At 37.5% G+C, this 26,591-nt stretch overlaps 7 protein-coding genes across 12 annotated transcripts; 4 read left to right on the forward strand and 3 right to left on the reverse strand.

Annotated features, from left to right (window-relative positions):
• Positions 1 to 373: 373 nt before the first annotated feature.
• On the reverse strand, positions 374 to 3,576 carry LOC119996035 (protein FAR-RED ELONGATED HYPOCOTYL 3-like). Its single transcript, XM_038842537.1, has 4 exons — positions 3,389 to 3,576; positions 958 to 3,096; positions 729 to 866; positions 374 to 640 (listed from the first exon to the last, which is right to left on the reverse strand). The coding sequence occupies exons 2-4, from the start codon at positions 1,807 to 1,809 to the stop codon at positions 575 to 577; spliced, it is 1,056 nt and encodes a 351-aa protein (XP_038698465.1). The 5' UTR covers positions 1,810 to 3,096; positions 3,389 to 3,576; the 3' UTR covers positions 374 to 574.
• Positions 1,921 to 3,057, reverse strand: LOC119996831 (protein FAR1-RELATED SEQUENCE 4-like). Its single transcript, XM_038843624.1, has 2 exons — positions 2,657 to 3,057; positions 1,921 to 2,581 (listed from the first exon to the last, which is right to left on the reverse strand). Exons 1-2 carry the CDS (start codon positions 3,055 to 3,057, stop codon positions 1,921 to 1,923), a joined length of 1,062 nt encoding a protein of 353 aa, XP_038699552.1.
• A 1,534-nt stretch (positions 3,577 to 5,110) lies between the features above and the next one.
• Positions 5,111 to 6,594, forward strand: LOC119996286 (peroxidase A2-like). Its single transcript, XM_038842867.1, has 4 exons — positions 5,111 to 5,368; positions 5,458 to 5,655; positions 5,753 to 5,921; positions 6,035 to 6,594. The coding sequence occupies exons 1-4, from the start codon at positions 5,126 to 5,128 to the stop codon at positions 6,493 to 6,495; spliced, it is 1,071 nt and encodes a 356-aa protein (XP_038698795.1). The 5' UTR covers positions 5,111 to 5,125; the 3' UTR covers positions 6,496 to 6,594.
• Positions 6,595 to 9,461: 2,867 nt separating this feature from the next.
• Positions 9,462 to 11,445, reverse strand: LOC119996832 (probable plastid-lipid-associated protein 12, chloroplastic). The gene is made up of 5 exons (XM_038843625.1): positions 11,431 to 11,445; positions 10,521 to 10,925; positions 10,380 to 10,433; positions 10,229 to 10,303; positions 9,462 to 9,657 (listed from the first exon to the last, which is right to left on the reverse strand). Exons 1-5 carry the CDS (start codon positions 11,443 to 11,445, stop codon positions 9,532 to 9,534), a joined length of 675 nt encoding a protein of 224 aa, XP_038699553.1. The 3' UTR covers positions 9,462 to 9,531.
• Positions 11,446 to 14,544: 3,099 nt separating this feature from the next.
• LOC119997752 (peroxidase A2-like) lies at positions 14,545 to 16,102 on the forward strand. The gene is made up of 4 exons (XM_038844937.1): positions 14,545 to 14,802; positions 14,891 to 15,088; positions 15,176 to 15,344; positions 15,458 to 16,102. The coding sequence occupies exons 1-4, from the start codon at positions 14,560 to 14,562 to the stop codon at positions 15,916 to 15,918; spliced, it is 1,071 nt and encodes a 356-aa protein (XP_038700865.1). The 5' UTR covers positions 14,545 to 14,559; the 3' UTR covers positions 15,919 to 16,102.
• Positions 16,103 to 16,583: 481 nt separating this feature from the next.
• LOC119997690 (E3 ubiquitin-protein ligase SINAT2-like) lies at positions 16,584 to 20,348 on the forward strand. Of its 6 annotated transcripts, none has more exons than XM_038844857.1 (4): positions 16,584 to 17,023; positions 18,310 to 18,467; positions 18,838 to 19,224; positions 19,773 to 20,348. In XM_038844857.1, the coding sequence occupies exons 1-4, from the start codon at positions 16,960 to 16,962 to the stop codon at positions 20,091 to 20,093; spliced, it is 930 nt and encodes a 309-aa protein (XP_038700785.1). In that variant the 5' UTR covers positions 16,584 to 16,959; the 3' UTR covers positions 20,094 to 20,348. The 6 variants fall into 6 exon arrangements, with proteins under 6 accessions (XP_038700785.1, XP_038700789.1, XP_038700788.1 ...); XM_038844861.1 differs by having other exon boundaries at positions 16,593 to 17,009; XM_038844860.1 differs by having other exon boundaries at positions 16,596 to 17,023; positions 18,138 to 18,467.
• Positions 20,349 to 20,651: 303 nt separating this feature from the next.
• LOC119997688 (GTP-binding protein BRASSINAZOLE INSENSITIVE PALE GREEN 2, chloroplastic) lies at positions 20,652 to 24,509 on the forward strand. The gene is made up of 3 exons (XM_038844853.1): positions 20,652 to 21,920; positions 22,947 to 23,114; positions 23,627 to 24,509. Exons 1-3 carry the CDS (start codon positions 20,685 to 20,687, stop codon positions 24,014 to 24,016), a joined length of 1,794 nt encoding a protein of 597 aa, XP_038700781.1. The 5' UTR covers positions 20,652 to 20,684; the 3' UTR covers positions 24,017 to 24,509.
• The last annotated feature ends 2,082 nt before the right edge of the window (positions 24,510 to 26,591 follow it).

Genomic DNA, 26,591 nt, shown 5'->3' on the forward strand with positions numbered 1-26,591 from the left:
GGTTCAATTAGTGCCATCTGAGTAGATGAAAGGTGTTGTATGTGAAGCAGGTTGTGCAATTGCAAGTTGGGCAGTATAGCAGGTTGTTCCTACATGGAGAATGACATTCAATGAGTATAATTTTTTTTAAATGAGCCAATTTGCTCCCTATGTTCTGTATATTGTTCCTAATTGAAGAACAATACACTTAATGAGTATAATTTTTTTTTGAATGAGCCAATTTGCTCCATTTGTTCTGTATATTGTCTTCCTTTATTTTAAGCTTAACCAATTCATTCCAACCATTCCAGAAAGACACATCATAAATAAACAAAATCTTTTCTAATTCATTCCAATCCTTCCTGGAATAGGCATTTGCTACACATCAACTTAACAAGTCACTTTGCAAATTCAATCATATTCAATATAACGTTGTTTTCACCCCCACTGAACTAAAAAAATACAACTCAAAAAAGCTACATGTCTTCATCAAGGTAGCTGATAAACAAGCTACTCAAAAAAGCTACATGTCTTCATCAAGGTAATTGATAAACAAGTTACTACTCAAAAAATACAAAGGTAGTTGATAAACAAACTACATATCTTCATCAATTCCATCCACAAGTGACTGATACCCTCCACTTCCTGAAGTTTCACCAACCTGAAAAATAAACAATCTGATATTAAGCAAAATAGCTCACATTCAAGATAATTCATACCACTAAAATGAGCTTTTTAAGAAAATTTACCTCTGATGCATTTCTAAGTAAAGATAGAAAACCACCATCTCGTCCTTGATTAGAATAACCTACGTGACTCTCTTGTGTTCCCCTTACCTCTGTTAGAATGACTATTGTTTGTCTTTGTGAAGATTGAGTATTAACATCCTGTTAAAGAACATTCCCCACCAAATCAGATTGTTAAATAACACGCAATAAGAGATAATAATCTTAATTTAACAATTTCATAAGGGTATACCATCAAGTTGTTGACATCTTGATTTGCTGTCCTTTTTCCTCTCCTTCTCATTGTCGGTTTCTTCCTTGTACAGGGGGGACGTCCTTTTCCTCTTTTGATGATGGGATCATTGGTGAATGGTACATTTTTAGTTACAAAATGAGGAGATACTTGCAATGACATATTCCTGTTTGCTCCTTCAATCCAAGTCATGACATTTTTGTATTGATCTTCGTCATCCGTAGCCAAGTCAGCCACTTTAGTAAAAGCACTGATCATAGTCTCATATCTCAATTGCTCAGGTGTGGTTATCCATCCATCATAACTGATTTTGATCCGTGTATGAACTCTCCGGACATCTTTTCTCCATCTCTTTATGATGTACTTTTCAGGAAGCAAACTAATGTTATTGTGAATTAACACTGAAATGGCATGTCTACATTGAATTCCCCTAAACTCAAACTTGTAACATGTACACTTCACATCACATTGGCCTGCATAATATAAAACCCTGTACGCTACTCTTTTTCTCCCCCTCTCCCCATAAACAATATCCTCAGCTACAGTAAACACTGATACCATATCATACTGATCAACTGAAATAATCCTACAATACATCATCCCAGTTATTTCAGATTGAAATTCTTTGAACTTTGTTGTTGTGTAAATTGCTTGAATTTGTTTCTCCATATCGTAGAAAGTAACACAACCCACCTGCTTGCAAAAAGATTCATAATCCGCCTGACATTCTTTTTCAGCTTTACTCCTCAAAGCATTCTCATATTGTTCAACAAATTGTTTCAAAGTGGTTTTTGAGTTCACATATCCATCAAAAAAAGCATTCATACTTTCACTCCGTTGAGTTGTCGACATTCCCGCCCAAAAATTGTTCTTGACGAAGATTGGAACCCACAAGTGTCTATCATCATAAAATGTCGCCAACCAAGCATTGCCGCCCAAATTATAGATACGAATTACCGAGTTTCACAAATCTTCAAATTGTTGCTGACTTTGTGAGTCATAAACAGCCTCTGCAAGGGAAAGAGAAATTGAATCATATTCATTGTAGGCACCCAGCTTTTCCGGCATCTTCTTCATTATATGCCATAAGCATAAACGGTGCCTAGAATTTGGAAAAACAATTGCAATTGCGTTCTTCATTGCTCTATCTTGGTCAGTGATGATTCCAAAAGGGGCAACGCCATTCATACAAGCAAGCCATGTCTGAAACAACCATGTAAAGGTCACTGTGTCTTCATTAGAAATTAATCCACATCCTAGTAGTATCGATTGACCATGGTGATTAACCCCAACAAATGGAGCGAAAGGCATATCATACTTATTAGTAAGGTATGTAGTATCAAACGTAATGACATCACCAAATTCCTTACATGCTGCCCTGCTCCTAGGATCTGCCCAAAATACATTTTTTAGTCGACCATGCTCATCCCAATCAATCATTGAAAAGAAACCTTCATTCTGTGATTGCATCTTCAAAAAATAGCTTTGCACTGCATTCGCATCTCCTTCACCAAGCCTTAATCGTCTAACTTTCGCAATCATGTTTCTTGTATCTTTTTCAAGAAAGGGAAGATTCTCATGTCCACCAGCTCCAATTACTTGTGCATTATGGCTTTTGTTTGGTCTAATGCCAGCAATATCATTTATTTCAAGCTACCTCTTAACATGCGAACTTATTTCACGATTACAACGAAAAAACCTAGCTTTACTTGGACTCAAACCATGATTGTGCTCGTCTTCAAAATGACTAACTACATATTTTCCATCAAGATATAATCGACCACACAGCCTTGCATTGCAACCAATCTTCACACATGAACGAGGCTCCAAGGCATTGTTTGATTGACTCTTCAACTTGCCTGATCGTCCACATGTAAATGTGACATATTTTATTATCCCATCTTTATCTTTATTCAATGATCTCCGCTTCACTGAAAAACCCTTTTGCTTCCCAAATTTTCTGTAAAAATTCAGCATCTCATCTATAGTGCTAAAGACCATGCCAATCTGCAGTTCTTGAACTAGTTCATCAAGTTGTGCCATTTTATCGTTTTTGCTTTCATCCTCACCTTCTGAACTTTCAACAAAATGATCACCCATAGAGCCAATTTCTCATTCAACAGTGACAAACATATGTACCTAAGCAGATGACAAATAATTTGATAGAAAACATTGACAAATAATTTTGCATTCACATATTCCAAAATCAAATAAATCATCTGCATTTGATCTCTATAATAATGTGAGATTACTAAGCAAAGTTTTTTGTGAGGATATATTAGTGAAGACATTAGATTCCCCAACAAGAGCACTAGTTGCAACATCAGAAGCAATTCCAGCACTGTGAAATACAGAAGTATAATAATATACCACGACATTTATATACAACATATTTCTCACATATGTGCAGCACTTTTCAGTCGGGACTTACCTTGTATTAGGAAGGAGAAGTGCATCGAGTTGCAGCCTGTTGGGGGGTCGACTTCGGGGTTAAGAGAGCGTGCCTGGGTCGAGAGCAGAGATAAGGGGGTCGTTGGTGTCAATCAGGGTTGAGAGAGGCACGCCTGGTTTGAGAGAGATGAGGAGATCGGCATATGCAGATCGCGCGAGTTTGAGAGTAGATCTGGTTAAGGGGCTAGGTTAAAACAAAACCATGGTTGAGTGATGAGGTTAACTTAAGTTAAAATGGGACCACATATTTTATTCATGTCATGAGCCACCTCAGCACTGGGATTGCTGGGACCATTTTTGCTGGGACTAGTAGCATTTCTGAAATCACTTTCAAAAAGATAGATTCTCTCGCATCGCATGTCATCATTCATGATTCATGAACCATGAAAAAAATTCCACAATAATAATTACTCCTTCTCATTTATTTGGGAATCATTTTCTCAACACCGCACTTCCGTTTTGAAGTGGGCTGAGTGCATAGAATCTCTTTTCCTTTCCCGATTACTATTTCAAAGAAAAAAAGAGAGACTGAAATTCAAAGCAAATATTAATGAAGATTACTTTCACATCTACATCCACCAAACTATTTTTTATGACCCGCCAACCCCAATCCCTTTGGGTGCCCCATGAACCCACGCAATAACCTGCAAACTTTATCTGTCATACAAGTCGGTAGTAATTCTATGTAAAGACTTGGTTAGAATCCAACTCACAACATTCAAAAAAAGCAAAATTTTCTCATTCCTCTCACCCAAACCGATCGACCACACATCCACAAACTCTTTACTTGGATCTTCTGAATTTTGGCATAATCGATTAGTTCTTCTGAGTCACCAATTATACTTATTTTTCTTGATTAGAGTAATTGCATACTCGCACCAACTAGGTGGTTGATTTATGTATGATATTGACACGATCCATACTCACACCCACTTTCTAAATCTTTCTCAACTTCCAACAACACAATGAACTCCATCTCCATCTTTGTAGAAGTGTTATACCTTTCATAAGAATTGACATCTTAGAGTGTGTTTGGATTGAGGAATTTGAGAAAAGGGAAGAGAAAGAAAATGAATTTTCCTTCCAATTCTCTTGTTTAGATAGTTTATAAAAAATTAAGAGGGGGGATTTGAAGGGAATTGGAGGGAAGGATGACTAATTAATTTATTTATAAGTTAAAATTTTATTTTACCCTTATACATACACTTCTAGCATAAAAGTAAGGATAAATTAGTAAATTAAACTAATTTTATTTTATTTCTTTTTTTTATCTATCCAAACATGGGAGAGGAAAATATATTATTCATTCCCTTCTCTTCTCTTCTCCTCTCCCCAAATCTCTCAATTCAAACACACTCTAAATCTCCAATGAAAGGAAAAATTTATCTAAAAACCATGTTTGTACCTTTGTGTTGATTGACTAATGTCTAGTCAAATTTATCGTCATGAACTTGTTACTTTTTTTTTTAAATACCATAAAGAATTACGTTTATGATAGGAATCGAACCTTAGGCATACATATGTCTAACTCAATCAATTGTCAACCAAACCAACTCTCATCTGTTAAGAACTTGTTACTTCTAGTAAACGTAAGCCACCATTCGTGGCACCATATCCACCGTTCATTTCCATGATCATTATTGTTGACATCCGTATCTCGGGGGCATCAACCCACTATATAGATAGGTACACGTGAGTGATCGAACACCACGAATTAATGAGGTATATGCCCAATAGACTGAAAATGCCCTGTTTTCACCATATGCTTCTCATAGTTGTATTGAGTGGATTCTTGCTGGGCGGATCCTTCTCCTACGCCCAGCTGAGCCCTACATTTTACAACGAAACATGCCCGAATGCTACCACCATAATACGCGACATCATTGAGGACGCGTTACAGTCCGATCCCCGCATCGGTGCCAGCCTCATTAGGCTTCATTTCCATGACTGCTTTGTTCAAGTAATTCCACAACTACTGCATATTCACACTTCCAAGTATTAATCCTCGTCGTTGTCGCTAATTCTGTTAAATCTCTCGTGTTTTCACAGGGCTGTGATGCATCGATTTTGTTGGACAACAATGCCACTTTGGGGATAGTGAGTGAGAAGGAAGCATTTCCCAATAATAACTCCGTGAGGGGTTATGATGTTGTTGATGCCATGAAGACTGCGCTAGAAAATGCTTGTCCCGGCGTCGTTTCGTGCGCTGATATTATCACTGTTGCTGCTGAAGAATCTGTTGAATTGGTAACTTTACTAAACAGACACAAGTTAAGAGTCAATATGAAGCAGAGAAATTATGGAAGTTTTTTTTTTTTTTTTTTGAAGAAAATGGTTTTTGTAGGCGGGAGGACCATCATGGACAGTTTTGTTAGGAAGAAGAGACAGCACAACAGCAAATAGAACATTAGCCAATACTGCCATTCCAGCTCCAACACAACCCGTTGATGTACTCAAACAGAGGTTCTCAGATGTCGGCCTTAACACTACCGTCGATTTGGTTGCTCTCTCTGGTAACTACATATATATGGACTATGGAGATATTGGTAATTTGGTTCATATTCATCATATTTTTTCAGTGATAGATAATAAAAAATTTCTTCTTTGTTTGTTCTTTTTTGAATAGGTGCTCACACATTTGGAAGGTCACAATGTAGCAGTTTCATAGGCAGATTATACAATTTCAGTGGCACTGGCAGTCCTGACCCAACATTGAACGCAACTTACCTTCAAACACTGCAACAGCTTTGCCCTCAAAGCGGAAACCTCAGTGTTTTGGCTGATCTAGACCCGACCACGCCTGATGCTTTCGACAATAATTACTTCTCTAATCTTTTAGTTAATCAAGGACTTCTTCAGAGTGATCAAGAGCTATTCTCTACAAATGGGTCTGACACGATTGACATTGTTAGGAACTTCAGTGCTAATTCAAGTGCTTTCTTTGAAGCCTTTGTGGTGTCCATGATTAGAATGGGGAATATCAGCGTATTGACAGGGACAGAAGGAGAGATTAGATTGAACTGCAGCAAAATCAATGATAATTCGCTTCGATCAAGTGGTGATGGTGCTCTGGTTAGCTCAATTTGAGTTGGGAAGAAAAAGACTAATAACATGGTTTTAAATAAGCTTTGTGTACGTATCTATAACCATAATTAGTCAACTGTAAGAGCTTTTGTATTATGCACATTTCGGGGAATGATGGTTTTGTGTTGTTCTGGTGGTGGTGATGGTGAAGATGACAGTGTTAGATGGGGGAGGTAGGGGCTGACATTGTGATGCAGGCAGGCCCCAACCAAATGGTGAATCCAATGACGTGGAAAGCATCCTCCCAAGCAGTTGTTGGACTAAAGGTCCTACATTTTAATTTTGATGATCCAATATTATTGTGCTATTTGATTACATGCACTATGTGATGAATTTAAGATTGAATTTGAAATTGGTTTTTATTGATGAGGTTTAAACCTACTTGTGAACTCACTGATTTTTTTATATCAAATGAATTCCGATTAAGCTGAAATTTGGTAGAGACATTTTTTACATCATAATAAACATTTTTCATGAGGACATGATTAAGAAATTCTGACTTTTTCTTGCTCAAAATCGTTGTCCAAATATCTGTCCGAAATTGCTACGCAATGTTATTATCCGATTGATTTATGTGACTTATTATATGACTATATGATATTTATTTGAGCTAGAAACTTACGTGCACATTAGTCTGTATATGTTATGATATTATATGCTTAGATTTTAATTATTTAACCTCAATTAACCTATAGTTCAAACATGAAACTCAAATGAGTTTACAAGCAAATTTTCAGGAAAGTTGAGAGGGACTTCATCAAGAGTTCATTATAAAAATTTTTGTTACATATGCAAGATCTATATTAAAGAGGATGATTCAGTTTCCATGAGGAATTTTTTGACTTGGTGATATTTTCGAGATTAAAAGCAAAAGGTCTACTTTCCTTACTTATTGTCCGAAATCATGGAGAGCTGGAGGTCAATCTCTCATAAAGGAAATCTCCTGCTTGTGCTGCCAAATTACAGAGACTAAATGGAAAGAGAGTTGGCCGACATTTGATTTCAAATGAAGAAAGACTTACCATATTTGAAGCCATTAAGCCAAGAATTATGGAGAATGATATCAAGTCTTATATGGTGCATGTCAGGTCTGATCTAAGAAGGAAACAAATCAAGAAGTTTCCTAATCTACATGGAGGTGAATTAGTCTTCGACAAAAAGAAAGATCTTTGAAGCATATACTCTTTAAGGAGTCAAGTTTCTATGTTAAGAAGGTGAATCAGACTTTGGTTATTAAAGGAAGTAAATCAATAAAGGTTTTCTATTCTCTATGGAACATAATCAAAGTAAAAGTGAAAATTATCATTTCCTATTTGAAAGAGCTAAACGTGGGGTTAATTGTTGAATGAAATGGAAGTGATTGAAGGAGCAAATCAAAGCTATTATTTCAAGAATTAAATCACCGACGATCAAGAGGCAATCAAGGAGTCCTTGTGAACTATAAAATGAGCACTCGGGACATCACCAATTACGCAAGAAAGTGTTAGAATTATCAAAGCTATTTGCTCTCAATTTCTCACCCAAGCTCATATAATATTCTTCTATCTTGCTTCACCGTTTGCTTAGTGCAAACACAGGTGTGAAGAACTAAATCTTTATTGTTCATCTTCACCGATTGCTATTGCAATTCCAGGTGTGAAGAATCTTCTCTTCTTGTGAGCTCTTCTAAACTCAAATCCGATTTTCTATCCGTGAGCCTCACTTTAAAATCTCTTGAGAGTTCCTCCTAGTTTGTTTAGTGCAAACACTGAGTGAGTGAATCATTGAGTCTATCTTTGTAAAACCCAAACCGGGTACTATATTTGTGAGAATGGGGAAGAGTTGGGGTAATTTTAAAACCCTTGTGTAAGAGTTTTGCGGAGCTCTTGAAAAGTCACACCTTAGTGGAGGTTGGAAAATCCTAGGTGTTGGAAAATCCTAGGTGGCGAACCTAGGTAGTAGACGTAGGAGAAATGTCTCCGAACTACTATAAATTACTTGTGTGCTCTTTACTTGCTTTACTTTTTCAGCTTTCATTAACTCTTCTAATCTAACATAACTTGCTTTATTTTATTTACTTTATATTATTGTTTATTCTGTTCATATTGTTATTGTCCTGTAAAATTGCACGTTAAGTACTTTCTAGTGTTTATCTTGTTAGAAGCTTTGCTTCAATTGGTTCCTATTGTGCAATTTATCCATATTGCTCATATAGGTCCACTTGTGTACAATTATACTTTGCCATTGATTAAATTGATAGGATTTTGCATCTAGACGCATTATATACTTAAGTTACAAGTCTAAATATAATATTTGATTTGCCTGGAAATAAATTAGGACAATTGTATTAGTAAGACTCACTTTGTCTGCTTGGTGTGGTGCTTGATTTGTGAAATTGATATAAGGGGATTCCTATTCGGAATTTGGAGACACGATTCACCCCCCCTCTTGTGTAACCTAGGTCCAACAGCAGTGAGCAGTGATGGCAGTTGGGGTCACGTGACTTTTTGTCCTTTTGTCCAGTTTTTTAGCTATGCTGTCTTATCTTCTGCTGTCTTTCTCTTTTAGCTGTTGCACTCCTCTTGTTTTTAAGTGCTCTATTGTCTTGCGTAGCCGTTGGGCAGATTAGAATTTTTGAACAAATCTCCGAGAGATTTCTTAGTGTTAGTTTGGATAGCGAGCTCCTCGCTCTGTTGTAAGACTCTCTGAAGTTCTGAAGCAATCTATATATCTACAAGTTTCGTTCTTGGAGTAACTGTGATTGTTGTAGCCTATGGATATCTTTTGTCTCTGTTGTGGTTTCAACACAGCGCCCCCGGCAGCTGCATCACATTGTCCAGTGGCGGTCGCTGTAAACACTCGTGTAGCTTAAAAGCTCTGCCCGGAAGCTGGGTCTAAAGACCTCCCACGAAACTCTGCAACTTGAATCTCTCGAATGGTGTGTTGATGAATAGTGTTCATTATACAACGAGGAAAAAAATAAATCATAATATCTTTTGCACTACAGAAAAGTTAGGAAAAAATGGCCATGCATTTTGGTTGTAATAATAGATAAGGAAGTCATACCTCCACTTTCAGCTCGCCTATTGCATCAGAGAATCTTACAATATTGGAGACACGTGGATCATTTGTCCGAAGACAGACCTCTTGAAAAACACTGAAGAAGTCAACTCCGACAAATGTTCTCTACAATTATAGCCAGAGAACAGATGCGGTTATTGAAAAGGATGATTGATAATTTGGGAGCCACTTTTATACCTTACGTCATACCATTTTACCTATGTCAAATTATTGACCTTATTTTGCATGTGAAAGAAACAAAAACACTCTCTTTATAATCCAGAGGTAGACTGCATGCATATGTTATTCCATAACCTCACAATATCAGACCTTTTTGGCAAGTCTCACAATATCAGACCCCTTGCGCATTGGGCTATCTCTCTCTCTCACAAAAGCAGCTGAGTACCTCTTATAAGTTTGTTGCTTCTCAACAGAATGATTGTTGAAAGAGCAATAAAAAAGGCATAGAAAATTTAACAATAACTTAAAAAAATGAATGATCCTTCCTCAAGTATAACTTATTCTAACTTCCCCTACCAACATCAAACGGATAGAATTTTTGTTCAAATGGTTCTGTACTTTCCACAAGCACATATCAGCCATATATTTGAAGTTATCAATGGAGACATACAAGCACTGAAAACGAACGTATCAGTTATATCGTCATATATACAGCAGAGAATAATAGCATTAAAACCTGAATCGGAGATGCTGTTCCTGGTCTGGTTGTAAACATCAGTTGCCAGCGACCTTCAATCAAGCTAGAGCTCGTCTGCATAGAACCGACAAACTCAGTCGCACCTAATGACAAAACTCACGAACAAAAGAAGCAAAAAAAAATCTCTCACTGGATCAGGTACACCTCCTAATCCTTCTAGAAATTTCACCGCCTGCTCCACGTCCTGCAACAACCCTACTTTTTCAAATCAAACAGTCACCTAAAGTTAAAATACCTTCAATTCAATCAATCGACAAAAAGCGTAACCTACATTGAGCTGTCGAGGAGAAGCGGATCGACCGCGACCTTGGATTCCGATGAGGGCGTCGATGAGCTGGTTCTCTGCGTCAGAGAACGAGGTCTCCTGCTGTTGTTCATCGACCAAAGAGGATTGACAGATCTTAAGATGCCTTTGGTTTCGAAAGCTTTTGAAGGATCCGTGGGATTTGAGACTAACAAGAGGTTTGGGCTTGAGCGATGACGAAAATGCGTGTGCTGAATTTAATTGGAGTCCTGAATTTGTTACACAGAATTTCAGTGCCATTGTAAGAGAAGGAATTAATTTTGGTGTAGCCGAGACTAGAAGGTTATTATACAGACACGTGTGGTTCTTTTTCTGACACGTGGAAGATTCGCTCTCACGGAAATGAATTTGGCGCCATACATATCTCAAAGACTTAAATGCAAAAGAAAACCAAATCAACTCTAAAATAAGAATCAATAAACTAATAATAATAACTGGGCCGCCTCAGGCAATATGGGCCAACTCTATGGGCTGTCTTAGCCAACTGGGTTGGGCCGCCTCGGTTGTGCTTTTAGATTATGGAGCCATTATTCGCACACCAGTTTCGCCTCACTGTACACACTTTTTAAAAAAAAAAATTAACATAAATTTTATTTACACCACAAAATTTCACTTTATAACTTTACACCAATTTATTATAAGTTTACACCAAATTAATAATGATTAACCTAAAATAGTCTAAGCTTAAAATATAAACAGTGCAATAGGGCTATGTCAATTTTTCAATTGGAAGTGTACAAGATGCCACCATATTTGAACAGGATAGAACTAAAGCTGCCACAGATCTGGATGATCAATGGAACAATGGGTTCGAATTACCGATGTGGAGCTCCAATTAGAGTTAGTTCGACCCAATTTCCCGACCAATTAGAGTTACCCTAAGCTCTGCCATTACTAGTTGCTAATGAACCTGCTCTACTTTTGAGACCTAAATATCTCATAGTTCCATTGGAGAACAAGACTGAAGTAGCATTGGCTTGGTATGGTCAACCCTGTAGTGTATTCTTTCGATCAATGCAAGTTTGTTGCCTGGTTCGCTCAATACTATAGTTATGCAAGGCTTGTCTGGACAGAATTATCTTCTTGCACAAATTGATGATTATTTCCAAACAAGAGATCCTCAAGTTCCAAGATCATACGTAGCAATCGGTGATCTTGTTCACTAAAAAGATGACTCCATATATTGAGGGGATGAATTTCCATCAAAAGTTATATTCAATGGTGAAGACTGAAGAGTGTGCCCTTCCGACAATATTTCCAAGTGATGGTTGAGTGACTCCAACAACTATAAAAACAATAGTGCTCGCACTTGTTCTCACTATAATATCAATGCTATGATTGATATTTTACTACAGAATCTCTTAACAGAAGAAAAACTATTGTTAAGAGATTATGTTATGATTGATATTTATTTACATTTAAGGGGGTGTTTAGACATTTCATATAGGGATATGGATGTAAAAAAAATCAAAAGTGGGGTAAATTTATATGTTTTTGTAGTGTAAATAAAATTTCTTAAATTTTAATTTACCAAACAATCCTTATATAAAATTACCTTAAAACCCTATTTACTTTTTACACCCAACATCTGTTTTTCAATACAATTAAATTGAATTAATCTTTATCACCTAAATATTTTAATTAAATTTATCATACAAAAAATAATCAAGAGAAAACAAACCAGATATAGTGATGATTATGATACACAATAATAAATTGGGTTTAATTGTTTATCAATTGAGAAGCAAAGTGAATCAAAACAAATCAAAGGTGTGTGTAGGAGTAAATAAAGTTGGGGTTGGTTACAGGGAAAGCTTGAGGCGTGTTCTTCATTGGGTTGGCAAATCGTCATTGAGGACCATTATGTGAGGCTTTGTAGTCAAAAAGAGAGAAGGGAAAAAGAAAAAAGAAAATTTGGAACTGCATACATTACGTTTCGGAAAAATGACAAATTTTGATGTCGTCTATTTCTGAAGGGAAAACAAGAGGCTGTCAATCAAGTAGCCGTAGCTCTGTGCACCGGTGAGAGGGCCACTGTTGTACGAGAGCCTCCCTGATGAAGAATGTAGTTTAGGATATGTGGATGGAGGAAGAGGGTAGTTTAAGATTTTAATTATTATGTAATTAATATTTGTGAAAGGGTAATTTGAGAAGTTCATTGTGTGTATTAAAAGAAATATTAGGGTGTACGAAATAAGTGTGTATAATGAGTCTAAATTTATGTGTAAATAACTGCTACCTTCAGATTATCTATGCCTAAATTGATATTTATTTTTGTGTTCACAATCGCCCATAGAATCTTAAGTCAACCTCTTTTTTTTTTGAGTACAAGTACAAACACAATATACGACACACCACCAGATCAAGCCTATGAAAGTACAGGTGTCAACAGGCTCCACGCAGGGGCAAACTATCATCAAGCCCACACAGAGGCAAACTATCAAGCCCACGTAGGGGCAGACGAAGCCCACGCACCTCCTTATAAATATTCGGAGGAGGTGAGACTAGAACCCATGACCTCAGTCAGGGACATGCAAAGTCATTGTCACTCAACCAATGGCTCGTTTGCCTTAAGTCAACCTCTTTAGAGACATATATAAATTAATTTTTTTATTAATATTTAGGGTGGTTGTTTTATTTTTTTATGAGATATTGAGATTCATGTTTTGGAATGCTTTCTACTGCTGGTACCTCACACAAACTAATCGTATTTTTTGCAATTACAAAATGGAATTTGAAATTTTTAAAAAAGGAAAGTATAATGAGAGAATGAAAAACGTTTTGCACAACAATTTGTGACGTACGGAAATATGTGTATCGATTTGTCATGCTTGTCGGCTTCGGATTGGGGTAGTTCCAGTCTATTGGCTGATATACCAAACAATTAAAAACAATTTTGCAAAATTGGCAGAGAGTAGGTATGCTTTTACGGCCCATTAGTTGCGAGTTCGTCGACAAAAATGTTTACATCATTGTGTAAAAGATGAAGCATCAATTGTCAAACTGCCGTGCCAGCGTCCCATCACTATTATCATTAGCTTTATTTTTCAAAAAAAAAAAGAAAGTAAAGTGATACGGTAATTATTGACTTTCACAAAAACCGTGGGCTACACTCTTTTTCAAAGGTTGATTCTCCCATCGCATGTTCATCATTCATGAACCATGCAAAAAATTCCGCAATAATAATGATTCCTTTTCATCAATTTGTGAATCATTTTGTCAACATCCACACTTCCGTTTTCAAGAGGAAGACGAGTGCATCGAATCTCTTTTTCGTTTTTTCCTGTATTTCAAAGAAATAAGGAAGGAAATTGACTGAAAATCAAAGCAAATATTCATAAAAATGAGTTTCATATCCACATCTCACCTAAATATTTTTTATGACACTCAAACTTTTGAATGCCCCTGAACCCACGTACTTAATAACTCACAAACTATGTTCGACGTGGTTGAAATGGAACTCGTAACATTCAAAAAAGGTAAAATTTTCTCATTCCTCTCACCTAACTTATCACACATCCACAAACTCTTTACTTGGATCTTGTGAATTTTGGCATAATGCTATAATCTATTAGTTCTTCTGAGACACCAATGATACTTCTTTCTATTGATTAGAGTAATTGCACACTCGTACCAGCTAGGTGGTTGATTTATGTATGATATTGGCATTGTCCATACTCAGACCCACTCTCTAAATCTTTCTCGACATCCAATAACAGAATGAATTCAATCTTCGTAGAAGTGTCATATCTTCACCAGAATTGACATCTTAATCTCCGATTAAAGAAAAAATGTGTCTTAAAAACGTGTTTTTACCTTCGTGTTGACTGACTAATGTCTAGTCAGATTTACCATCGTGAACTTTTACGTGTAGTAAAGGTAAGCCACTCTTCCTGGCACCATATCCACCGCTCATTTCCATGATCATTATTGTTGGCATCCGTATCTATGGGGGCATCAACCCACTATATAGATAGATACGTGAGTAATCGAACACCACAAATTAATGAGGTATATGCCAAAAAGACTGAAAATGCCCTGTTTTCACAATATACTTCTCATGGTTGTACTGAGTGGATTCTTGCTGGGCGGATCCTTCTCCTACGCCCAGCTGAGTCCTACATTTTACGACGAAACTTGCCCGAACGTGACCACCATAATACGCGACATCATTGAGGACGCATTAGAGTCCGATCCCCGGATCGGTGCCAGCCTCATTAGGCTTCATTTCCACGACTGCTTTGTTCAAGTAATTCCACAACTCCCCCATATTTACACTTCCAAGTATTAATCGTCGTTTTTCGTTCATTTTGTTAAATCTCTCATGTGTTTCGCAGGGCTGTGATGCATCAATTTTGTTGGACAACAATGCCACTTTGGGGATAGTGAGTGAGAAGGAAGCAGGTCCAAATAATAACTCCGCGAGGGGTTATGATGTTGTTGATGCCATGAAGACCGCGCTGGAAACGGCTTGTCCCGGCGTTGTTTCGTGCGCTGATATTCTCACTGTTGCTGCCGAAGAATCTGTTGACTTGGTAATTTTTCTAGACACAGACAAATTACAGTCAATCTGAAGCAGAGAAATCATGGAAATGTTGTTTAAAAAATGATGGTTTTTGCAGGCAGGAGGACCATCGTGGACAGTTTTGTTAGGAAGAAGAGACAGCACAACAGCAAATAGAGCATTAGCCAATACTGCCCTTCCAGGTCCAACACAACCCGTTGACGTACTCAAACAGAGGTTCTCAGATGTCGGCCTTAACACTACCGTCGATTTGGTTGCTCTCTCTGGTAACTACATATATATGGACTATGGAGATATTGGTAATTTGGTTCATATTCATCATATTTTTTCAGTGATAGATAATAAAAATTTTCTTCTTTGTTTGTTCTTTTTTGAATAGGTGCTCATACATTTGGAAGGTCACAATGTAGCAGTTTCATAGGCAGATTATACAATTTCAGTGGCACTGGCAGTCCTGACCCAACATTGAACGCAACTTACCTTCAAACACTGCAACAGCTTTGCCCTCAAAGCGGAAACCTCAGTGTTTTGGCTGATCTAGACCCGACCACGCCTAATGCTTTCGACAATAATTACTTCTCCAATCTTTTAGTTAATCAAGGACTTCTTCAGAGTGATCAAGAGCTATTCTCTACAAATGGGTCTGACACGATTGACATTGTTAGGAACTTCAGTGCTAATTCAAGTGCTTTCTTTGAAGCCTTTGTGGTGTCCATGATTAGAATGGGGAATATCAGCGTATTGACAGGGACAGAAGGAGAGATTAGATTGAACTGCAGCAAAATCAATGATAATTCGCTTCGATCAAGTGGTGATGGTGCTCTGGTTAGCTCAATTTGAGTTGGGAAGAAAAAGACTAATAACATGGTTTTAAATAAGCTTTGTGTACGTATCATCTATCACCATTATTAGTCAACCGTAAGAGCTTGTGTTTTGTATGATCTCGTTTGTTTGATGAATCATGTAATAAACTTTGCTTTATTTACTAAAACATGATATGAAACTGAAAATGGAAATCGAAACAGGATTGAAACCTTCCTTTATTTCATAAAAATTAACAAGAACCCAACAGAAGCACACATACATCCAAACAAGTTGCAAAAAGTGAATATTTTAATTTGACCAAATTACTTTGACTACATCTTTATCTTTTGACTAACTCACCAACTAAAAGTCTAAAACAAATGTGGAAACAACATATGTAAATTCATTATTGAATTATTCATTATAGGCTGGCAGCCTAGGCCTGAATTTATTTTTACTCCATTATTTTCAAACTATACCCCGCTATATTTTCACTCCATAGAAATTAAAAAAATCTGATCCCACCCTAATTAATCAAAAACTCACATATTTATGAAAACCATCTCATTCACCTTATCTCCACCACATCATCTCTGTTTTCGAAATTTCAACCTCAACAATTCAATGTCCCGATATCAAATCATCAAAACTGAATTTTAAAAACACTACGATGGAAATGTCACATTCACAATCCGAAACTCGAAGCATGAAAAGCCAACACGAATTTCCATTAAAAGAGTTAAGAGGACAAGTGGACAACATAAAATCGCACTTTAAAACTTGATTTCTCTTAAATGCTAGCTGTACATATTTTATGTATCGGGAGCTCAATCCTTGACCTCTTGTGTATTCATTATTTGTTCCAAATCAAGCTAAGCCTAAGACCCGCAATTTGCGGTAATATTGCTCCACGTCCCCAACTGCTTTTGTCTCTGTAAGGGGAAAAAAAAAAAAAAAAAAGAAGATTCAATCGTTGGATTGATTGAATATTCAAGCTTTTCGTCTTCGTCTTCGTCTTCGTCTTCTCATCTGGATATTAACGGTTAGTTGACCGTTTAAGCTGTTTTTGTTGCTCTGATGGTTCTGATGTTGTTGGATCAAGCTTATGGGGTCAAGTACTCATCTGGGTATGTAGGCTTTGGTCAGTTCTGCTCTATTTTGTTCTTTGTTTTGGGCATCTGTTGTTGATTAGTTCAAATCTTGAATCTTTATCCTTTTTTGATGCTCAAGGGACGTTTCGTTGTATTTGTGATTTTGCTTGTTTTAGGTTTGAAATATATTTCACGGTCAGTTCTTTTCTGGGTTGTTTCTGATATCCTGAAACTTGTTCTGAGAATGTGAACATGTTATGAAAAATTGCGGTGAAAGCCAAATGATATAGGCCCGGAGTCAAGTTGTTATTCTAGGACACTGCCGATTTTTTAGTGCTAGTTCATTTCGTGGGATTAGAGTAATTCATGTGCCCCAATGGATTTATTTATTTATTGTTGGAACATGTAGAAAGACCTACAGCTTCATTAATTTCATTTTGTCTTTGTTTCACACCTTTTACTCATCTGATGAACAAGGGATTTGAAAAGATGGTTTTGTACTATTTCCATGTTGGTTTTGTCCTATGAGAAGCTCAAAAAACCCGGTATTATAATACTTGATTTGACCATGTAAAGATCACCAGAAACTCATCTGATAAAATGTTTGTGCATTTCTTTGCTCTCTTGTTTTGACCAGAAACAGAAATATACTGGTATCAAAGAATAGCTACTAGTTATACAAGGATGAGATCATATACTAGTGGCTATTTTAAGAATTTTCACAAAGGCTAATTCTTATTCGTGTGATATTATACAATGCAAAAGTATGAATGTTGAATCCATTATAGCACTTGTACACTTAATTCAACGTTCTTTGTTCACTTAGTTAGGCTAATATTGTTCATTTATTGTATGCTCATGTTAGTTGATGAAGATATTTAGTAGAAGTCATTTTAGTTGCATCTTCAGGTTGAGTTTGGCGTTGCTTATTTCATCACTTGCAAGTTGCAACCCCTTGCTTGTCAAATTAAATTTCATAGAGGGATTCCTAACTGTTATTTTGTCGCTTATTGAAATCATCTGTAGTTGGATTTCTCAACTTTTTCTTTCATTGATCAAGTAATTTGTAGTACAGTCATATAGTTCATTAAAGCTGAAGAAATTCATGTGAAATATAATTATTCCAAAAAAAATCGAATTTTTCATGTTATTGCTGCTTTACAGGGTAATGCAGATGGAGGACAATGCAAATGACATAATTTAAGAGATAATAAGAACAAATCCCAATTTTGTGGATAGAGAAAAGCATACAAGTTCTGACATTTTACATAACAAATTATGGCTCCTGGAGGCATAGTCTACAATGAAGTGATTGAGTCTCCCGTTTTATTTTCAGACTATGGTATGACGTCAAATGCAGAACAAAGAGGCTCTCCCTTAAGCAAGCCTTCCAATCCATCCAATGGAAATCTCGGAATGTCATCAAATAATGATGTTCATGAGCTACTTGACTGTCCTGTTTGCATGAGTTTAATGTACCCTCCAATTTTTCAGGTATGTTATTTATAAGGAGGGTCAGATATACATTGCCTTACATTCATTTTGCATAGAAGTTGATTCTTTTCTTCTCTGTGGTTCTAAGAAAAGAATCAAGAATTGAGTATTTGATATTAGACTTCTATTCCTGATACTATTGTGCAATGAACAAAGTAAGCTGACCAGTGTTCTTCCCTTTTCTTTTCTTTTTTTTGGATATATTATGGGTTTATATTCTTAATTTCTTGAGCAGAGAATCAAACCTTGGACCCTGTGGCAGTGTTAAAACCATACGCCATCTTTTCCTTGGAAATTTATAGTACAAAAATCTAAAATCTTATCTTTATAGCAATCACATGTTTTTTTTAAAAAAAAATTTCTACTGCAGTGTTCCAATGGCCACACTTTGTGTTCGAAGTGCAAGGCTAGAGTACGCAACTCTTGTCCAACTTGCCGCCAAGAGCTTGGAAACATAAGGTGTTTGGCTCTTGAAAAGGTTGCAGCATCTTTGGAACTCCCGTGCCGATACCAAAATTTGGGTTGCCAGGATATCTTCCCATACTACTGCAAGCTCAGACATGAAAAGATCTGTAAATATCGTCCATACAGCTGCCCCTATGCTGGAGCTGAGTGTTCTGTTACTGGTGACATCTCATTCCTCATAATGCATCTCAAGGAGGATCACAAGGTTGACTTGCACGATGGATCTACTTTCAATCACCGATATGTCAAATGCAATCCACATGAAATTGAAAATGCTACGTGGATGTTGACAGTAAGATAAGATCCCTCTTTCTTTCCTTGCTGCAGATTATTTTTGTTCCAAATAACTAAATATTGCTTTCGATTCTGCCACCATTTACACTGAATGACTTTTTAAAATTATAACAGCATTTCTTTCTTATGAATACATCAGTTGCTTTGAAAGTCCTTTCGAAAAATTTGCGTGAGCTGTTTCATCAACTTGATTTTTAAAATCTATGGAATTAGCAGCTTAGAATATAACGTTGATTTCAGTAACCGAATTGAGTCTGATTTTTGCTGGTTGTGTATACTTTCTCACCTAGTTTCACTCACTGATGGCGGAGAAGCTACATTGAAAGATGATGAGATTTTGATGGAACTCTGCAGTTATATGGGCTTCAAAAGATAGTATTAAAGCTGAAAATTTACTTCTTTTCCTCAGAAATGCTACTGGTGTTGTTTGTATGATATTTTTTTGCTAGCGCCTCCTATGAAAACAGAGACACCCTGACTAGTGTAGGTTCTTGAAATGAATCGAGCCCATCTATAATCACCTGAAAGTTCTCTTATCTTGTTCAGGTATTTAATTGTTTTGGCCGACAATTTTGCTTGCACTTTGAGGCTTTTCACATAGGAAATGCACCGGTTTACATGGCCTTTCTGCGATTCATGGGCGATGAAGATGAAGCTAGGCAATTTACTTACAGTCTGGAAGTTGGTGGAAATGGCAGGAAGCTTACATGGCAAGGAATTCCTAGAAGCATTCGCGATAGCCATAAGAAAGTCCGAGATAGTCAGGATGGATTGATCATTCAACGGAACTTGGCACTCTTCTTTTCAGGCAATGATCGACAGGAGCTGAAGCTGAAAGTGGCTGGAAGAATCTGGAAAGAACAGTGAGATGTAGATAGAACAATGGTTTTGTAGGACACTTTAGTTGAAAAATAAAGAGCCAGAAAGTCTTGTTGTAAATGAGTAGCCTTAAATGTTTTGGATTCTTATATGCATGTGCTCATGCGGTCGGCTTTAACTTAATTTATCATGTTGTCGTTGTTGGTGAAAAATTTGTGAGCACACTGGGCCGACAACCCGAGTTTAGACTCATATTAAATATCCAAATGATATATTTGTAGGGTGTTGTTCTTTGTTAAAAAATATATATTTTGATACACGATGTTGTGTCAAACAAACCAATCTGAAGCACTAGGTTAATTTACCTAAATTACCGTCAAATCAGGGCACAGGTGCACCCTAATAACTTTTATACTGCTTGAAATGAAGTTTCTGATCCTTTGTATTGCAAGATGTCGAGGCTTATCTTATTTCAGTGATTCAGTGGCTATATAACAGACGTATTAAAAAGAAGGAAGAATCAATAATAATAATACGCTAATGAAAATTTAGTTATGTCAAAACGACACCGTTACCGAGAGATAATGAGGCCTTAAACCCTAACTAAAACCCAGTGAGCAACGGAACGCCGAAGGCGAAATGCTACTCTGCCGAAACCTCTCCCCTTCAAGGCTGAAGCCTCTGCTGTCTCTCTCACTCTTCGCTCATCCCCTTGCAGGCCCTTCTCTCCACCTTCTCTCTCAGCCTTCAAGACCGCAACATCTACGAAACCAATCAAAATTACTTCTCTTTTTCGATTACTTCTGTTCACAATCACAGCAGAAGCTACCGTCCTCCCTCGCTTCTACTCGTTTGTCCCTCACCCGTGATGGTAATTACGACGAAGCCACCCCCACAAACGCCGTCTGCCCCGGCTGCGGGGTCCACATACAGGATTCGAACCCTAAACACCCTGGTTTCTTCACAGCACCATCGGCCAAGGATCCCGATTACAATTCTCGTGCCCATCTCGTGCGAACTTCGTTGTTCGAGCCTGAGTTCTCCGGATCACTCAAGAAGGGCATAATCGTTGAAGATGAAGCGGAAAATGTTGAGCCGGATTTGATGATGAAGAAACCTGAGAAACCAATTGTTTGCGCGAGGTGCCATTCGTTGAGGCATTATGGTAAGGTGAAGGATCCAACGACGGAGAATTTGTTGCCGGATTTTGATTTTGATCACACTGTTGGGAAACGGTTGGCTTCGATCAAGGGGACTCGGTCCGTGGTGTTAATGGTAGTGGATGCCGTGGATTTTGATGGATCGTTTCCAAAAAAGGTTGCTAAGTTGGTTTCAGAGACAATTGAGGAGAATTACACGGCGTGGAAGGAAGGGAAGTCTGGGAATGTGCCAAGAATGGTGCTTGTGGTGACTAAGATTGATTTGTTGCCGAGTAGTTTATCCCCTACAAGATTTGAGCATTGGGTGAGGCAACGAGCCAGGGAAGGAGGAGCGGTTAAGATCACGAAAGTGCATTTTGTTAGCGCAGTGAGGAATTGGGGATTGAAGGGTTTGGTCGAGGATGTGGTGGGATTGGCAGGGTCAAGAGGCAATGTGTGGGCAATAGGAGCACAGAATGCAGGGAAGAGCACATTGTTAAATGCAATAGCAAAGTGTGTTGGAGAAGGAAGGGCTATTAGTCATTTGACAGAGGCACCGGTGCCTGGCACCACATTGGGAATTGTCAGGGTGGATGGGGTGCTACCGGTTCAGGCTAAGTTGTTTGACACACCAGGCCTTCTGCATCCCCATCAGATTACGACAAGGTTGAATAGGGAAGAGCAGAAGCTGGTGTGTATTAGTAAGGAGTTGAAACCAAGGACATACAGGATTAAGGTTAGTATGAATGAATTATTGTGATTGGCATGAAATGCTATTTACTCCTTTAGTGATGGTATATACTCAAAAAGGTCAGCTCTTGATGATTACCAAAACATTACTAGCACAAAACACTTATGCTTTGGTTAGTTTGATGAACATCATAATTATTGTAGTTTGATGCTTTATATTCTCTCAGTACAATTGTTATCCATGTTGTACACAGCCTTAGGTTCTTGGGTTTTTCTATCATATTTAATTCTTTACTTTATAGAAATCCAGGCTTGAGTGGAAGGGAGAAAAGGGCTTGAAACCTGTAGGTAATTATCTAAAACGGATTTTGATGTGAATGGTGAAGGAGATGTATGAATGTTATATAACAATTAAATGACTCATAGACACTAGATTTCTTTTGCTGAATAGAAAGTAGATCCCGGGGCACTTTGCGTAGTTTACCGAACTCTCTGAAGGGTTAACTTATGTCTTGGGGTCAGATTGAGTCCTCAAGATGCGGACATATTGTAGGGATGCAGATGGCTCAATAATGTGGAGGAGTAGCCTTCTTAGTTTGGAAGACACAAAGTGACGTGCATTTGATTGAGAAGATTGGAGTTTATATTGGCTGTAACGTTTCTGAAAGGAAAAATGATACATTTTCTACTGGATGTAAAGTGTAAACCACTTCTGACAGCGTTCCTTTTTCACTCTGTATTATATGCCAAGATCCTAAATGTTATGTCAATATTAAAGTGATGTGGTCAAGGTCTGTGCCTTAGGTTTGCTATGGATGCGTATCTTCTGCGGTTTGATTTCCTTTATCTGTTTGCTAGTGCCATGAACTGTTTAAGATTGAAGTTTCTCATGAAACAAAGTTGTATTCATCTTTTGGTCATTGTTGTCTAATCAAACATCTGATCTCTACTCTGCTTTCTGAAATTCATGATGACCTCTGTTTACAAAGGAAGAAAGAAAGTATAAATCTTCCATGAATAATCATTTAAAGATTTGCTGGACCTCATGTTTGTCATGGTTTGATTGCAACAGGCAGGTCATACAGTTCACATTGGTGGGCTCATGAGGCTAGATATTGAAGAATCATCTGTCGAGACTGTATATGTTACAGTCTGGGCATCTCCACTCCTTCCTTTACACATGGGGAAAACTGAAAAAGTGGCGACAATGGTGACAGGCCATTTTGGTAGCCAGTTGCAGGTACGATTAGCTGTCATCAATCTGATAGTTCCTGTTCTATAATATTTTTTCTCATTCATTTCTCAATCTTTAACGGACTGGGAGCATCTTAAACCAGTACACGGGTAAGTGTCAAATGCAATCCTTTATTTTAATATCAAGCATAAGATCTGGTTCTCAGCCTCACCAAACAGAAAAGTAGCAGGAGATCAGCAGCTTGAACTTGTTTATGCTTATTGATGAAAACACATTTCCTATACTTCGAACTTCTTGAAAATTCTTTGAGAAAAAATCTGAACAAGATTTGGAATCAATAATGTTGTAGTGAAGGCTGTGCTGTTTACATATACCCAACTTAGGTCCAAGATGTTGTAGTGCATGACTGACTATTCATCGTATACTTCAGTTCTGGTTTTGGTTTGTATAACCCAGTGGGCTGGGGAAAGTTGAGAGATCTCTATGCACAGGATATGCATGATGCTTTTCAGTTGCTTGGACATGTGACTGACTTTCCTGTTTGGTCCTTCCTGCAGCCCCCTATTGGGGAGAAACGAGCTGAAGAGCTTGGACAATGGGTGAAACATGAATTTCGTGTCAGTGGTAGCACCTGGGATTCAAGTTCTGTTGACATCGCTGCAGCTGGTCTTGGTTGGTTTGCTGTTGGACTTAAAGGAGAAGCAGTTTTGGGTGTCTGGACATATGAAGGCATTGATGTTGTTCTTCGCAATTCTTTGATTCCTTACAGATCTCAGATTTTTGAAGAGTCAGGATTTACAGTATCAAAAATTGTGGCCAACGCTGACCAAGCTTTAAATAAGCCACAACGCCAAAGCGAGAAAAAGAAAAAACGTAAAGACCCCAAAGCTGCCTTTCCTGCTGAACTGCCAAGATCAACTGTTGAAGCTAGCTCAAATTCTTGCTAAATGACCTTGTTCTGGAAGAAGAAGAAAGATATGTATTACTTATATTACGATTTTGATCGGTGGAGGCAACCTAAGGGTCATAAAGTGAACGGAGTATGAACATCATACGATACAAGAGCTGGCAACACAGCAACGCCTCTGAAGTTCTTCTGATAGTATGAAATTAATGGTTAGCAACTTTTCTTTCAAAGCAGCAATAGATGGAGGATCATAACTTTGAAGAAAGGCTCGAATCATACCTTCAAACCGAGAAGAAAACATGCTATGTAACAAAGGTTAGTATACATAGCCTGGAATCCAGGATGGCAATCTGCGCCTGCGGTAGTTGAAGATGATGATGCTGTTAATGTAAAAGATATTTATTGACCAGATAAGACGGATAATGGGACGTCCTAGTTGTTAATAGGAATAACAGAAAGTCCTGTTGGAATTTGGACAACCTGATGTCACTTGATCTTTTTTCAATTGGAGCTTTGCGCTTAAATTCTATATACTCACAGTGATTTGTTTGTTACTAGTCAAGTTCTTCACATTCTTCTTTATCTAGTTCTTGAAAGTTACTAGCATGGTACTGCTGTACCCTCTCTCTGATTATGCGTAGTTTGGCAGGTATTGTAATGGAAACGAGTATCTGGGTACACAAGTAAACTCAATGTTATTGCAATATCCGCGAATCAAACAGAGCCAATTATCCTTCTTGATTGCTCGACATTTCTTCTCCAAACTTCATATTGTTCACATGGTTGAAGCATTTTCTGAGCTGTTTATCTTGGCAGTAAACAACTCTCATGAAACGGAAGATGAGGGCAATTATGAATCCTCTCCAAATGGAGCGAAGGCATGAGCTGTTGGGCCGTTACCAAGATCCGTAGATCCACTAATGGACTGGCCCATTATTGGGCCCAATGGGCAGCTTTCCTCAATGGGTTGGAATAAAAACCCAAAATAAGCATGTTCGCAAAACCATTATTGAAAAGTTTTCAAACAATCCCCTATGCTCAATTCTGGATGAAATCAGTAAATTCTGCGCGGAATCACAAAGCAAAAGGCTTAGGCCCCGTTTGGAGGAGTATTTTTTGTAACATTTATACTACTTGCTAGTATAAATGCTACTGCCTTACCAAACGGGTTTTTTTGACACGTAATCCGAGACATTTTTACTCAGCATTTTATGCTACTTTTGACATGCTACTTGTATGAAGCATTTTAGTAGCATTTCACCGTCAAAAGTCAATATTATCCCCATTAATTTTTTTATTCCATTTATACCCTCACTTCATGTGTTATTATAAATTAATTAATATATAAATAAATTTATTGATATTATAAAATATTTATCATTTAATATATGCTACTCAGCAAAAATGTTACCAGTAAAAGTTCAACCAAACACCACACAACATTCGAGCAGCATTTCTGCTACTAAAATTCTCCAACATTTCTGCTACCACCATTTCTACTAGTATATCTGCTATTTTCAAAATGCCTTACCAAACTAGGCCTTAAACTACAACTGAGGTTATAACCATTCAATCTCACACCATCATAGGTTCAACAACAACTTGTCATTCCAATTAACCAAATCATATTAGTCAAATCTGTGTATATAAGAACCGCTTGCATAAACATTCAAATCTCGTGTTTTGTTTTACCAAACAACTATGAGCTGATAAATCCGATTAGAAGACGAATCTTTACAGTCACGTTGCGCTTACAAGAAAACCCTAAAAAATCTGAAAATAAGTGAAACATGTCAGAAACCAATAACTTCTGTTTCCTAAACCCCATCCATCCTTAAAAGTAGCAAACTTTCTTTTAAATCTTGGGGTGAAATTTCACCCAAAATTTTTCTTTTTCATTCTACTAAGAAGTAAGTGCCTCCATTAACCTAACATTAATGTGCAATTTTACATTTCTTGGCATGATTGGGAGCCACAAGAACCTCCTATGGTATCCCCTTATTTTATTGCTAAAAAAAGAAATGTATTTCACTTACTTGACATGAGAAAACAGCTTTTCTTTGTCCTCGTTATTTCTAAGATATCCCTGCAATCAAATGAAATGTAGGAAATGTCCTACCTATACATCTCCATCAACAAATACTCAACATAACAATCAAAGCGTCAAATCCCATAACCCAATTAAGTGAAATAAGCGTAAAACCAAAAAAAATGGGGTTTCAATACCAGATGGAATTGAAGCTTCTGGGCAAGTTCAATGCCCACAAACTCCTTTACCCGATGAACATCTTCCACGAACGAATTGAACATTTTCGAAATATTAAGTAGGGATTCAACAATGAATAAGGGCAAAGCATGGATATAAAGTATGGTTTCCAGAAATAATAAGAACATAAAAAAGATTACCATATAAATAAGGAAAAACCACCAAAATTTCTCATCAGAATCAGATCAATATGAAGCCTATAGAACCAAACCCAGGGGTGATGAAGCCTGTTGTCGTCACTACAGCACCTGGTCGGGCCATGGACGCCGCGGAGGGGGCGTGGGGTTGTTGGGTAACCAACACAGAGATCCGATTGTTCTGAGTCGGCCAGAACACTTCACATACTAAA

This window comes from Tripterygium wilfordii, chromosome 4 (genome assembly GCF_013401445.1).
Source record: "Tripterygium wilfordii isolate XIE 37 chromosome 4, ASM1340144v1, whole genome shotgun sequence".
Lineage (NCBI taxonomy): Eukaryota > Viridiplantae > Streptophyta > Magnoliopsida > Celastrales > Celastraceae > Tripterygium > Tripterygium wilfordii.